General features: G+C 35.6%; 1 protein-coding gene across 4 annotated transcripts in view; it reads left to right on the forward strand.

Annotated features, from left to right (window-relative positions):
- Window positions 1-16342, forward strand: part of UHRF2 (ubiquitin like with PHD and ring finger domains 2) — an 80665-nt gene that overhangs the window by 62116 nt on the left and 2207 nt on the right. For 2 of the 4 annotated variants that reach the window (XM_076008689.1, XM_012738340.3), the window contains 6 exons: window positions 3427-3531; window positions 5518-5624; window positions 9304-9466; window positions 10118-10258; window positions 11917-12013; window positions 12334-12491. In XM_076008689.1, the coding sequence (XP_075864804.1) occupies window positions 3427-3531; window positions 5518-5624; window positions 9304-9466; window positions 10118-10258; window positions 11917-12013; window positions 12334-12491 (771 nt within the window). The other 2 variants (XR_001147193.3, XM_076008690.1) reach the window with 2 other exon arrangements.

Raw genomic sequence — 16342 nt, forward strand, 5'->3', positions numbered from 1 at the left:
AATTATAAACTTGTTAGGCTCAAAACATTGTAAACTATCCTTTGTTCCCCCCTCCACACTCCCTTTCCTTTTATTCATATTACTTATCACCTAACATGCTGTATATTTTGCTTCACTCTCATTTAAATGAAGCTTCATAGGAATAATTTTTAAAGTTTTATTTTATGGATGTCAAACATATAGAAACAATGAGAATAGGATAATGAACCCCCATGTGCCTGTTACTCAGCTTAAACAATTAATAATTGGTCTCGTTTCATTTATATTCCACTCATCCTTAACACCTCTCCCCCCCCCCCAGGATTATTTGGAAGTCCAAGCAAGAATGCATGTGGTGTCATCTCTAACTATTTCAGCATGTTATCTCTGAAATATAAGAATCTTTTAAAAAAAACTTAAGTATAGTAACATTATATTGCCTAAAACATTTTAAATTAGTTATTAATAATTTTTAAATAGTCAGTTTTATCCAATTCTCTCAACATTATTTTTATAGTTAGAATCAGAATTGAAGTAAGGTCAATACTTCCAATTAGTTGATATGTAAGTTAAATCTATATAAGTTTCCCCACTTTTTTCTTGATATTTGTGGAAGAAACCAGGTCATTTGTCTTGAGAATTTTGTATTCTTGATATCTAGAATAATGAAGACAGCGTGCAACACATAGTAGGTACTCAGTGAATATTTTTAAAGGAATTAATTTAAGATAAATAATTCATAGTATTTTAAGGGAATAATTGTTAGGCTTGTTCTACGTGGGAACCTGAAAAGTATGTGTAGGACAGATGTGGTTAATGCAAAATTTAGACTTATAAAACATTGTAAATCTAACAGACGGTGCAGCCAGCATTCCTTTCCACCTCCACATAGGGACGAAGTTTTCCCCTTCCTCTCTCTCCTGATAGGAGGACACTGGAGCTGAAGGATGTATGTGACTGGGGCAGGAGTCCTAGGAGCTGGTTATTTGAAAAAGAATTTATTACAAGTAGCTGTTCTGGCCCACTTACTCCCCCCAGAGAAACCCTCTATAAAACCCAAGACTCTCACCCTCTCTCTCATGGACACTTTTCCCTTTCTGAATCTCAATAATATCTTTTATTTTCCCAGTGAAGAAACTGAGATTCAGAAAGGGAAGTGGAGGGGAGATGGGTGCTGGGAATTAATGTTTTTCTTAACAAACTTTATGAAATTAGAACTTTTTAAAATTTTGTGTATGTATAACTTTGATAAAAAGTGGCACCAATAAAAAATAAAATGGTGCAGTATTTCTTTATAACCTGTGCACATCTTCCTGTATATTTTGAATCATTTTTAGATTACTTATAATGCCTAACACAACATAAAGGCTATGTAAATAGTTGTTACACTGTATTATTTAGGAAATGATAAGAAAAAAGTTTGTGTGTGTTCAGTATATACACAACCATCAAGTTTTTCCTCCAAGTATTTTCATCTGCAGTTGAATCTGCAGATGTGGAACCTGCAAATACAAAGGGCCAACTGTTATATTAATACATATACATAGCTTGAAAAGTTAAGTACTAGTATATGATTTATATTTTAAAAACCCACCCTACTTTTCAACCTCAGAGGTAACCACTTTAAAATTCTAGATATTTTCTCTGGATTTACCTTCTTATTTCTAAATAAGATGCTTATCCTTTTTTTTCTATATTGTAGTTTATTAACTTCTATGGAAGATGACCATTTAGTTTAATGTTCTGTGACCTCTCATCCTTGCAATACTTGTGTTGTAATTTTGATTGAATCAGTATTCAGTGTTTACAGTATTATGGCTTTGGACAATAAAATGCAACATAGGGAATATAATACTATAAATACAATAAAAATACACTTAATGTTGCCTTATTTTTTGCTTTTTTCTTTTTGTAAACCCGTCTATCACTTACTTGTTCCCAAACTCTGAAAGACTCTTATATGGTCTAAGATGACTATGAGGTTATTTGCCTGAGCAACTAGCAGAGTGGATTTGCTATTTAGGAACCTAGGGAAGATTCAGAAAAATAGATTATTTTTACCAGGGTTATTGAGGTGGGGAAATCAAATAGCGCTATCTTCTGCTGAAGTGTCTGCTGTTTCTAAGGTCTAAGCCTTTTCAGGTTCTGTTGCTGTTATCAGCTGCTGCTTGGCTTCTAAAATGCCACCTTTTCCCAAGCCCACTGTACAAGCTTGAATTTCAGCTTTCATTACTCTGCTAAGAACAATTGTATGACAGATGAACTACAATACCTTTCTCAGGGAATCTGAAGTACACAAAGGAGTAATGCCAATTTCAGTGAGACAGAATTAAAGATATACGGGGAAAAGCAGTTGGCCATTGGAGTAGATAGTATGAGTAAACTAGAAATGGGTAGTATGTTTGAGTTACATTGAATAGTTTTGGCTCAAGCACTTAGGTTCCATGAAGGAAAGGCTAGAGATAAGGATGGGAAAATAGGAGCCACATTGAAAGAGAGTAATGTATAATGCCTAACTTGAGCTTGATACTCTGGGGCCATTTAATATATTTTAAGCAGTTGAAAGTCAAAAGCAAAATTGTTCTTAAAAGGATCATTCAGTTTGTGATATACTGGGTTTGAAGGAGCAAAATTGGAGGCAGTGAAAAAGGGTCCATTGCAAGCATTCATGACTGAAACTAAGAAGTAGAAGTAGAAAAAGAAAGATTTGAGAAATTTAGAAGGTATAATCAGCAGTCCTTGTAACCAAGTGGGTTTGAGGACTAATGAGAAGAATAGGGCTAAAATAACTCCTGCATCTTTTTATTTTTTATTTTTTCTGGACAGGGTCTCGCTATGTTTCCTAGGCTAGAGTACAGTGGCATGATCACAGCTCACTGGAACCTCAAAGTCCTGGGCTCAAACAGTCCTCCCTGCTCAGCCTCCCAAGCAGCTGGGATTATTAAACTCATGCACCACCATGCCCAGCTAATTTTCTTTATCTTTTATAGAGATAGGGATCTTGCTGTGTTGCCCAGGCTGGACTCAAACTCCTGGCCTCAAGTGATCCTCCTTCCTTGGCCTCCCAAAGTGCTAGGATTACAGGCACGAGCCACTGCACCTGGCTACTCCTGCATTTTTTACTTTGCAAAAAAGGTAGAGAACAGGGCCATAATTAAAGACAAGAAATAAAGGAAAAGAGATCTGGACCACTGAGTTCCAATAGACATAAGAATATGATTATTTACTAGTTATTGTGAAATTCAGAATTCTAGGCCCAGTCAGTTCTAGAGTTATCAGCTCACCTAAAGGATATATTTGGGGAGAACTAAAATAAGAGCGCAAGATAGAACTCCAGGTGAGATTCAGTTATTGGCATTTAGATACCAATAATGTATGTGAAAGCATTTTGTAAATGTTACTTAACTGTTCAGAGGTATTTTCAGACTCTTTTTACTTACTTTATAGGTGAGCGAAGCAGGTGTTCATAGGCCTCATGTTGGTGGAATTCATGGTCGAAGTAATGATGGGGCTTATTCTCTTGTCCTGGCTGGTGGATTTGCAGATGAAGTAGTAAGTCATGATACAATCTTGTTCTTTAGAACTTGCCTTGATCATTCAGTAAAATACAAAAGCTTTGTCTAGGATACATTAAATACCATCTCTTTTTAGCATGGCTTTTATGTTGACGTGATCAGTTATATACAAGTTATAAGGTAAATTAATTGGCAATGTCTAATCTTAACATGTACTAATTTGACTTATAATACATTTGGTAACTGATAAGAAAAATACATTCTCTGTAGAGGATATTTTTTAATTAAACTTATTATCTTGAGATAATTGTAGATTCACATGTAGCATTAGAAACACAGAGATCCTGTGCCCACAATGGTGACACCTTGCAAAACTGTAAATAGTATAGTATCAAAACCAGCTCTTAGCTATTATGGATAAAGCTGCAGTAAATATTTGTGAATTAGATCTTTGTATTATAGGCAAGTATAGGAGTAGGTGAGGGAAACCTGAATAAGCTTTTCTTATTTAAGAAGATATTTGTTCTGAAGCCTTTAATTTGGTATAACATTCATGGAGCCAGTGATCTTTGTTCTGTATGGATGAATGGACAGGAAACTCTTGAGTACCTGCTGACAATTGAGTTAATATTTTAGTCTAGTTAACTTGAGAATTAGTCAAATGCTAGTTTTAGTGCCCTGTTTGGGCATCTTGAGAAGTGAGAACTCACAAAGATGATCTGCATCTTGTCAGTTTTCCTGAGAAGTAGTTTGCTCAGTGATCAGGAAAAAACTCTGAAGCCATCCTGTTTTGGGTTTATGTCCTAGAGCACAAAGCCATCTCTTCCTAGCTATGTGGGCTTAGGAAAGTTACTGAACCTCTGCCTCATCCGTAAAATAGAGTTTATAGTACTTCATAGGCTTGCTATGAGGGTTAAATGAATTAATTATATGTAAAATGCTTTGCCTAACCCTTCCCTCCACCATGGTAAGTGCTAGACAGGTATTATCAGTGGTAGTGGTAGTACTCGGTCTTGTAGGCACATAAAGGGTATTGTGAGAGAAACTGGCAAAAATTGAGAATATATTCTAGACTGCCTTGAATTAAGGAATTATTAAAGAAGTCTGGGAAAAGTTTAATGGTCTTAATTGTGCTTTAGAATGATTTATCTGGTAGTCTTTAGTGGAGAGGTTCAGAAGATTGAGATGGTCTTCTACCTGATAAGGGCGATGGCAGGAATGGAGCATTCAGCTTGTTGTCTTAGACAGCTGCTAGTGTTGATAAGATTATTTTAAATTAAATATTTCTAACCCAAAAGACCTTATCTTGTAACATCCTATAGATTTTTTGACTACATATATGAGAATAGGTCATGTTTGGAGATGTTGAAAATTAGAATTTATTTATTTATTCATTCATTCATTCATTTATTTTTTTGAGACAGAGTCTCACTTTTGTTGCCCAGGCTAGAGTGCCGTGGCGTCAGCTTAGATCACAGCAACCTCGAACTCCTGGGCTCAAGCAATCCTCCTGCCTCAGCCCCCGAGTAGCTGGGACTACAGGCATGCACCACCATGCCCAGCTAATTTTATATATATATATATGTATATATATATACATATATATACACGTATATATATACACATATATATATACATATATATATATATATTGTTGGCCAATTAATTTCTTTCTATTTATAGTAGAGACAGGGTCTCGCTCTTGCTCAAGCTGGTTTTGAACTCCTAACCTTGAGCAATCCACCTGCCTCGGCCTCCCAGATTACAGGCGTGCCAGGATTACAGGCGTGAGCCCCCGCACCTGGCCTGGAAATTAGAATTTAAAAGGGAAAGCATTGGGTCAAGTGATATAACTTGAAGGTATACTTCACATAATATTGCATTTGAATTTTGCATTATTTTGGTAGATACTTGAAGAAATATGTCAACTCTTAACATCCTAAGCAAATATTTAGACTTTGAAAAAAGAATTAATGAAATACTTGAATTTAGGTGTCTTAATGGAGGAAATCTTCTCCTACAGGACCGAGGTGATGAATTCACATACACTGGAAGTGGTGGTAAAAATCTGGCCGGGAATAAAAGAATTGGTGCACCATCAGCTGATCAAACATTAACAAACATGAACAGGTACTACTGTGAAGGCTACTTAGAATTTAGTTATGACATTATGTAAAAGTTTGATTATAGGATTGTAATTTAACTTATACTAGGGGGGAGAATCTTACATTGGGAGTTAAAGATCTGAAATTAAAATTCTTTGCCTGATTATATAACTATAGTCATCCTAACTTATTCCTTCATATCATTATTTTTTAAATGGCATAATTCTCAGTCTTAATATATGTGCTATGCATTTGAAAACTTTTTGACACCTCTGAAAGAAGGGAGCCTATATATAACAATTTAAGTAAAATTGAGGACAAGGTGGCTTGTCTACTATCCCATAGGTCAGAGCTAAAGTCATATGTTCTACTCAACACAGATTTAACTTTTAAAGTGCCAAACATCTTTTTAGAGGAGATGCACTTATGTGAAATAAGGGAGCCATGTTTATGTGCATAAGTGACATATATCAGATAACTTAATCAGATCTGCACTCTCAAGGTACTTTTAGGATTTATACCAACAATGTATCTTCTAAGTATTATAAAAAGGAATATTCATTTAGTTACAAAAGTGATTTTTTTCTAACTAAATCTTCTTAAGGCATTACAAAAAAGCCACCTTGTACTGACCTTTATTCTATAGAAATAATGACATCCTAACTCCCATAGGAACAGAAAATTTAATAACTTCCAAAAAAAACTTTGGTCAGTGAATGCTACTACCAATATCAATAATAGATAAGTAACTGAAACCATCAGATATCAAAGATTACATTATAATTTGTCATACTGAAAATTTTGTGATCATTTCATAAAGTTAAATTTTTTTATATCCTATTAAGGGTATTCTGTGAATTAAATAAAAGTGAGTATTTTTCACTTTGAGTCTGATTCACTCGGTTTTAAGTAGTGTTCCCTTAATTTCTGATTACCGTGTGAAGTAAAGGATATAATTCTTTCAAGACTTTATTGCATACCAAGTTAAAAAGAATCTGTTTTTATGACTTCTATATTATTTCTGACAGTAGGATTATTTTTTACCGAACCAGCAGAGGAGACAGGTCAGATTTGCTGGTGAAAACATTCCTGAGGCAGGAGTCCAGTCCCTAGCTGTTCTCTATCTAGTGAGAAAGTGCTTTTCAAGAGGAATGATCTTAAAAGGAATACTTTGTGTTTTTGTCAACTAAAATGTATCTTGCATTTGCAAAAGGGCCTTTTCAAGTTGTCAAATCAGAAAATATTTTCCCTTTAATAATAGATTATTTTGCTTGAATGACACTTCTTTCATAACTACCCACCCTTGTAATGTACATGTTAGATACTTTTCAAGCTTTCAGACAATCTAATAAGTACTCTTACAATCTCATTAGAAAATAATTGACAAGCAGGAAAAATCTTTGCTATTAAAGTTAGAGGGTAGTGAAAATGAAATATTAACTCAAAACAATTTACGGTTGACCTTAACATCTAGTCAGTCACTTTATACATTACGCTGTGAATATACCTTATGATTTTAAGACCTCTTAGGCAAAGGTACCTATGTCTTACAAACATAAAGGTGAAAGGCCCTTAGCTCTGACCCATAGTATACTCTTTCCCAAAAAGTATATGGTTCAGTTCATTTTTGCTTCTTCGCTAAGAGGTAATTTGATACCTTCTTGCTTCTGAGAAGTTTAGTCCTATTTCTTCTTAGCTCTTCAACTTTTAAGAAACTAAAGAGTGCAGCAAGGTAACTTGGCCATCCTTTATCAGGGCAGTTAGAGACAACTGACTGTTTTGAGCTGCAGATAGAGTAAAGCAAGATCTTTATTGCTGTTTTGCCTAGTTTCATCCTCTTGTACTCTTTTCATATACTTGAGTAGCCTGTATACTTATCTGAAGCCAGAAGTGAGTTGACAGTGCCTGTTAGAGGTGGCAGTAATTATGACTGAAGGTACCTGTGAGTGTTTAAAGCATTCCACTTAGTGACATGAAGGCAGTACTTATCCTAGTTCTTTAAGAAGATACAATATGTGTATCTTCATAGATATTCCATAAGTAAGACATAATTCTAACCCTAGAGTTTATGGCTATATTTTCTTCTACCTCCCAGAGTTTTATCTGCATCTCCCTTTTAGATAACAATAACTTGGTAAGCTTTAACTCTTTGACCACAGCTATAAAAGTTACTTTATAAAGCAAAATACTTTTAAGTTCATTTACTTTTAAAATATAACTATGGTCAGGAGGTTTCTCTTCAACATTCATACAGTCTTAAGATCTATTTTTTAATTTGAGCCTGCATGAGAAGAATTATACCCGGAAAAGTATTTCATATCCTATCTGATTTCACCAGATTGGGCATACTTCTTTTTTTAACCTTATGTATTCTCAGTGTTTTCTTTTCACTTAAGTTAGGAATTAGCTATCTTAAAGAAAAATGCTAATTTTAAACAGATTCTAAAACTGGTATTTTAAAATACTAAAAATACTTTTAAGACAGATTTTGGTAGGACTAGGTTTTCAAAGAAAGGAAAGGTCTTCTAACATCTGATAAGCTCATTGAGTTATTACTACTGAGTGAATACACATACTAAGGAAGTTCCAGTTAAGTCAGGTGCTTCTTCCAACTCACTGTCCTCCTTGTCTATGTGTCATCAGTGAAATGTAGTGATGCATTTCAGATCAGATGTAGTGATCTCAAGCAGCCAAAAATCTTCATTGTTGGCCCAGTGCAGTGGCTCATACCTTTGATCCCAGTGCCTTTGGGAAGCCAAGGAAGGATCACTTGAGGCCAGGGGTTTGAAACTAGCCTGGGCAACATAACAAGACTTGCATCTCTACAAAAAACAATTTTAAAACTCAGCCAGGCGTGGTGGTGCACACCTGTAGTCCCAGCTACTTGAGAGACTGAGATGGGTAAATTGCTTGAGCCCAGGAGTTCGAGGTTATAGTGATCCACTGCACTCCAGCCTGGGCAACAGAGTGAGATCCTGTCTCTAAAAAGAAAAATCTTCCTTGTCTTGATTTAGCACAGGCATTTGGATACTTGAGTCTTATTTAAAGTTATCTTTTTATGGAGGCCTTTAAAGAATATTCTCATACTGTACTTGTTCTTAATCTTTTAAACTTTTAGCGCGGGAGACCGGGGTTTAAAATATAAAAATAAATAAAATAAAATAAAAAAAAAAAAAAAAAAAAAAAAAAAAAAAAAAAATAAACTTTTAGGACTCTCTATTGTCTGGAAAGTAGACCTAGGAAGATCATTTGTACCTTGATGACAAATTTATATTTCTGGATTTCTTTCTACATTATTCCAGCAATTTACCTCACTCCCTTATCCAAAATAAATATTAAAACAATCACTTGCTTTAGTTTTCCAACATTCTCCCTTCCCCCGAAAAACGTTATTTAAAGAAAATTCCATGTATTTCTAGTTGTTTTCTATTATACGTGGCACAGATGTTATTACTTTCAGAAGAACCCTACAGGCTATCTGAGAACCAATCCCCTGGCTTGGGGGTGACATCAGAAAACTGATTTGTCTTCTCTGCTGGTGGGGGAAAGCATAATCCTATTATCTGGAATAATATGGAAAGAATCATAGAATCTTGACCATCAGGTAAGGCATAATTCACCTTTCAATTGAGCTAATGACTCCATTATATACCAGAAGAAAGATTACTTGGTATAAAGACATTTTTTTTTATTTGTTTTTTTAGGGCATTGGCCCTAAACTGTGATGCTCCATTGGATGATAAAATTGGGGCAGAGTCTCGGAATTGGAGAGCTGGTAAGCCAGTCAGAGTGATACGCAGTTTTAAAGGGAGGAAGATCAGCAAATATGCTCCTGAAGAAGGCAACAGATATGATGGCATTTATAAGGTGCTCTATCTGGCATGACATCTTGTTTGTCATTCTTCCTGGGCTTTCAAGACAGGGTTGCCACGGGGAACTACTGTGGGTGGGCTAGAGGAAATAGTAGGCCATCTTAGTTGATATTTCTACTTTTTCTGAAAATGTAACAGGTGCACAAAGCACACTCTTTGATACTGTTTTTGTAAGGCTTATTTGAAGTTCCTAAGGGCAGAGTTGTATTTTGGGTTAAGATTTAAGTATGTATTCTCTATGATGAAACCATTTAAATAACTTGGCCATTATGGACCTGGATTCTTTTCAGAATAATCTTAATTGTAATAGATTTTCAAAGCAGAACACATTATAACAAATAGATTTGCAGTCTTTAAAAATAGGGGCATCTACTGCCACCATTTTAATCTATGCAAAATTTTGTTAATTAGCATAATTTGTCATTGTATTAAATTTATAGCCATCTACATTTATGTGGGAACTGTATTAATAGGTTTAAGGTCAAAATAATGTTTCAGTGGATATTTTTGACTTACTATTCTTAAAGCAAAGCAGGTACTTTCTGAGCTGCATTTAGTCCCGGCAAGTTTACTTAGCCCACTGATGTGATGAACTTTATATCTCAAACTTTACATCTCAAACTAGTACTGATATATTATGATTTAGGTGGTGAAATACTGGCCAGAGATTTCATCAAGCCATGGATTCTTGGTTTGGCGATATCTTTTAAGAAGAGATGATGTTGAACCTGCTCCTTGGACCTCAGAAGGAATAGAACGGTCAAGGAGATTATGTCTACGTTTACAGGTTAGATGACATTTGTCTAGACTACTTGTGTGTTCATAAAATTGTACACCTCTACTATCTATATGCCTTAACTCTGGATATAACCCACAGCAATTGATCAGTGGACTATAAGGGGTGAGGAATAAGATAATCCAAATATACAGAAGGAAAAGAAGTAAAAAGGTAGCATCCTTAGGTGTCAACCTGCCTTAGGACCAAGGGTTATACTTGGGAAAAACTGGGTTTGTCAGTAAAAAGTAAAATCTGTCCACTTAAATTTGAAAATGTCTTGAAGTGTGAGGGAAAGAGATTCATAAAATTTAGGTATGGTAGGCCTTGAGAAGGGATGTTTATCCTAGAGGGTGCAGGGGTGTGTCTCTGGTAGGGGAAGGGTGGGGAGGTGGCTTATAAGAGTGGTCTGCTTTCTACCCTTCTCACTTTTCCTCACCCCTTTTTTCTCTTCCCCCCGCAAAGCTGCTTCCCTGCCCTGCCACCACCTTTAGTGCTTTGCCTTTTTTTTCCCCTTTGCCCATGTTCAGCTGTTAACCCATGAAAGACTTTATTGGTTTTGTGTGCATAGTGGATGGTATGGCTGCATTCCCCCTTCACTGCCTGTATACCCTAGATTTTGTCCCTGACACTGACTTCAGAGCATGGTTTGAGTTCATCCCCCATCATTCCCCGTTGTTGTGCTTCCCGGAAAGACTGCCAGCTTTGTCATTTCCCCTGGCTCTGCCCACACTGCATGTGTAGGGGCTGAACTATGGGCAAGTGTCTGACCACCCCGGCAGGTGAGTGTGTGTCTTCTAGTGCAAGTCTGTTTCTATATTTTTCTTTTTAAACTCATAGAACTGATTAAACAAGAGCCATCAGCTGATAAAATAACTACCAAAATTATTCTTTTTATAACTCAATATTTAAAAAATTGTCAAATTCATTTTCAAGATCTTTCAGATCCCAATGTTCAGAGCATTGTTATAAATGGTTAGATATGAAACTGAGCAGAGCATGTGATCTCATCTACTATGAGTTTATAATATCATTAATGTTTATAATGTCATTGAGACCTAAAACAGAGCTTTTAAGCATGAGCATTCTCACAAAGCATATACTCCCCCACTGCAAAAAAAAAAAAAAGTAGCCATTAAAATATCAGGAAAATAGGTAGACTTCTTTAAAGTATAATCCTTAGCTGGTAGCAGATTTAGTAATTCAGTCATTTTTAAGTCTTCTAAAAGCCCCACTAATCGTAGGAGGTAAGAAATTTGGCCTTAATGTTTTTATTTTTGATTCCACAATTTACTGTGATCCCATCTATTTGATTACCATCTGTTGTACTCTATGGTTGATCCTTATTTACCTTCAAATCTAGATTCTACTTTTCTTAAACTTTAAGCTACCTAGTCATGACTCCTGAAGACTTACCTTTCCTCTCTTAGATCTGAAACTAAAATCATTGTATTATAAAATGAAATCTGTTAGTGAAAGTTCTGTGGTTTTGCACTGAATTTGGGATTTGGATAATCATTTGTCCTTTGAACTCTTTTTTCTTTAATGTCTATATCCTTTCTTTAATCAAAGTCTTTCAATTTGGGGGAAGTGTAGTTTCTCAGGCTCTGGAACCCCCTTCTCTGTTTAGCTTAAATCTACACTTTACTTCTCCCCTCCCCCCATATCAGTATCCAGCAGGTTACCCTTCAGATAAGGAAGGGAAGAAGACTAAAGGACAGTCAAAGAAGCAGTCCAGTGGAGCCACAAAAAGACCAACTTCAGATGGTAGGTAATGATTGCAAAACATAAATTCTAATAACAAACTTTGTAATAAAGAGAAATATCAGAATAAATTGAGACTCATAAGAAATTAAAAGCAAAGTATTGTGGGTGCGGGGGTAGAGGTTGGATCGTTTTGTGTATTTTTAATAGTGTCCGAGCCAAAATAGCAGCAAATATAGTATCCTAAACTCCAGGGGAAGTTAGATGCTGCTTCATGCTGGTTATCTTCCTGCTAAACATTACTGGTGCCAGTTAACTCTTGTTTCATAGTTCTACTTAGAACCACTTGTAAGTCTGCTGATACATTTTTTCAATAAACCTAGATGACTGTCCAAGTGCCTCCAAAATGGTCAAAGCATCAGATTCACCAGAAGCAGTTGAGGCTTTCCAACTAACTCCTCAACAACAACATCTAATTAGAGAAGATTGTCAAAACCAGAAGCTGTGGGATGAAGTGCTTGCATCTCTTGTGGAAGGACCAGTATGTAAAGATTTTGTTAAATAATATTCTAACATTTAACAAATGAAAAAGTTTTTTATGAAGTGTGATTTTCACAAGCCAGTCAAAACTTGATCCTTCTGTCTAGTTTCCTCATCCAGTGCCACCACCTTTCAGATGTAATCTAAAGTAAGACATTTAAGTAGTCTTAAATATATTTTAAGTCTCTTAGATGTTGTTTTCGACTTCTCTATGCCTGAACTTAAAATAGTACTTGGAGGTGTACTATTTCTGGGAAGAATTTTCAGTTGCGAAACACAAGCAACCTAATCTAAAACTCACCAGGCAAATTTTTGTTGTAGTTAAAAGTTACCTAGTAGCGTTAAGTTTTAAGCTATTCAGCACAATTTTCAAAACCTATATGTTCAACTTAGGAGTAAAATAAGCCAGCATTGATTTACTTAAATATTGTATATTTTTAAAACTTTTTCCCATTTTGGGGCAATCATAAAATTTTAAAGTGAAGAGGAATCACAAGATTATTATGTGTTTTTTGTGTTAAGCTATGTTAAGCAAATAAAGCTTTCTTATCAAATCCCCAAAGTTGGAGGCTTCAAATGAGAATTTTCTGTTCATTCCTTGCACACTTACATTTATTGTATATTTAATTTGACTTATAAATTTGAATCTATTAGATACTGACCCCTTGTCATTTGTAATATAATTACTTTTCTGGGTTTTTATTCCCTCCAAAGTGTCGATATACAGCTATTGTGGGTGAGCTCTAATAGCCTGTCTTGAAAGTCTATTTTGTCATCTTAGTAATTTCTTCTTTCCAATTCTCTTTATTTATCTAATTGCGTTAGTTAGAACATCTTATAAGTCTGAAATGAGGTTAATGAATATATATGCTTTCTATCTAGACTTAAAGAGAGCTCTTATATTTTTGTGCTGCTGCTTTGAGAGATAGTCATCATTGTATTAAGGAATAACCTAATATAATTTTTAAGCTCTTAGAAATGAAATTTATCAAATACCTTTTGGATTTATATTGGAAGGAATCATCATTTCCTTTGCCTACAAATCTATAAACGTGGCATGTTGGATTATCCTTGGTAGAATGAGGTTTATGTGTTTAGAGGACAGAGGAAAAATGATTTCACTCTTTGGGAAGTTACTTTTTAGCCAAGAGACCCAGGTATAAGAAGAGTCTGACTCTCTTAGATTAGATTTATTTTCACTTAGAGCAAGTGAAAATACAGTAAGCAGTCGTTAATCACTCTAATTATTCTCTGGTTGTAGAAGATACAGCTGGTTAGCAATAACTCAGATGAATTCTAACTGTGGGTAGGCAGAGGGGAACACAGCAAATATAAATTGAGGGAAACACCACCTGAATGCATGTGGAAATTCTTTTCCCTGTGGGTAATATCCCACTGGTGACAGGATCTGACCTGCCTACGTCAAATTATTGTGACCTTGTTGCTGATAGTTGCTCTGGATGTATATGTACTATCACCCTGAACAACTTTCATGCCCATCCTCTTCACTCACATAAGCCAAGAACACATTAGACAGAAAACCAGGTGTTAACCAACAGTGACTTTATATATGTTTGTATATACATTTATATACAAACTCCTTCCCAAGGCCCTGTGTGATGAATAGCCCAACCCTCATATGTAGTCTCTTCTTACTACCCTCTTGTGCCCAAACTGCTTTGACGACAGTGATCTCTGTGCTATGTAAACACACTCAATTTGTTGCTGCCCATAGGCCTTTTCAACACATACTGTCTTTCTGACTGTAATTCTTTGTCTTAATGTGGCTTCCTCCTTTATACCCTTTAAATCTGCTTAAATATTACACTCCTCAGAGAAGCCTTCTGTAGCTACCCTTGGTCTGCTCTCCTATGGTAATATAAGTCCCATGAGAGCATGCTTTCTTATTGCCACCAGAGATGGGTATCTAGGAACATTGTAGAAACTCAAAATACCTGTATTACATATACCCATATTATAGACACATGTAAGTCCAGGGAAATATTGGTCATTAACAAAGTAGTTTGTTAGGGAGAAGAGGGTACTTCGTATAAACTTTGGGTTTATACAACATCTCCCCATAAGTGCCATATTTCTTTAATGTGTTGTATAATACTTTGTTATAATACACTTGACTTTTTTTTTTTTTTTTTTTTTTTTTGAGACAGAGTCTCACTTTGTTGCCCAGGCTAGAGTGAGTGCCGTGGCGTCAGCCTAGCTCACAGCAACCTCAAACTCCTGGCTCAAGCAATCCTCCTGTCTCAGCCTCCCAAGTAGCTGGGACTACAGGCATGCGCCACCATGCCCGGCTAATTTTTTGTATATATATTAGTTGGCCAATTAATTTCTTTCTATTTATAGTAGAGACGGGGTCTCGCTCTTGCTCAGGCTGGTTTTGAACTCCTGACCTCGAGCAATCCGCCCGCCTCGGCCTACCAGAGAGCTAGGATTACAGGCGTGAGCCACCGCGCCCGGCCACACTTGACTTTTTATAATTCATCATAAGTCAGTATCGAGATATCTTTTAGAATTTGGCATTTGAATTTTTAACTTAAAATTCTTATAAATTTTACTTTTTCTGTTAATATAAAAAAATGAAAAATACACTTCCTTACTACCAAAAATAACTGAATAGAGGATTATGCTTACAACTACTCAGAAAAAGCAACCTTTCCTTCTAGTTTAAAAGAAACAGCATGAGTAAAATGAAATTAGTAACAGCTTTTGAAGAGTAGAGGGTATCCATTTGATCGTGTGCTTTAGGTAGATCTACTTCTTATAATTTTGTCCCACTTTGAACATTTTGCATCAGGAAAATATGGGACTTTTGGATGGAGACAAAATATCGCAGAATAATCCTAAGAAAATAAATGTTGATTCTTTTTGGTATTAGACACTACAGAGTATTAGTGCTGAGTGCTTCTTTTAAAGCTTCAAAAAATATTCAAGTTTTGTAACAGCAAAAGATTGAACAGATAATGGATGTTCATACACTGGAATACAGTGCAGTGCAGCGTTTTGAAAAAGGCAATCAGTAGGTAATGACCTTGAGACAAGCTGCCTGTGATATTTTTAAGTAAAAATAGTTTATCCTTGGCATGTGAGATTTAGGGGGACTTTGCCTTTTTTCTTTACTACTTATTTTGAAACAGAGCCTGGGTCTGTTGCCCAGGCTGGAGTGCAGTGGGACAATCATAACTCACCGCAGTTTTGAATTCCTGGGCTCAAGTGATCCTCCCACTTTAGCCTTCCAAGTAGCTGGGACTACAGGCGCATACCACCATGCCTGACTAATTTTTGGTAGAGACGGGGGTCTCACTGTGTTGACCAGGCTGGTCTGGAACTCCTGCTTTCAAGTACTCCTCCTGAAAGTGGGATTACAAGTGTGTGAGCCACTGTGCCCAGCCGGACTTTGACTTTTTAATGCCGTATATTTTACTTTGAAACCTTTCTAACCCCATACTAAGATTTAAAACTAATGTGTATAGAATGCGGTTTCTTTAGTTTATTATGTAAGTTTGCTTGTCTCAAGTAGTTACAAGAGTGGACGACTATTTTTCTTATTAGAAAACGTATTAAATTTTGATACACAATAGACATTTTGAGGGTACATGTGAAATTTTGATACATTCATATAAAATGTAATAACTCAGGATGATTGAATATCTATCACCTTAAACATTTTTCTTTATGCTGGGAACAGTCAAATTATTTTCTAGAAGCTATACTGAAATATATAATAAGTAATTGTTTACTATGGTCTCCCTACTAATTTATTGAGCAGTAGGCCTTATTTATTCTATCTAACTATATTTTTATACCCTTTAACCTCTAAGATACTTTTTTTCTGAT

Source organism: Microcebus murinus, chromosome 12 (assembly GCF_040939455.1).
Source record: "Microcebus murinus isolate Inina chromosome 12, M.murinus_Inina_mat1.0, whole genome shotgun sequence".
NCBI lineage: Eukaryota > Metazoa > Chordata > Mammalia > Primates > Cheirogaleidae > Microcebus > Microcebus murinus.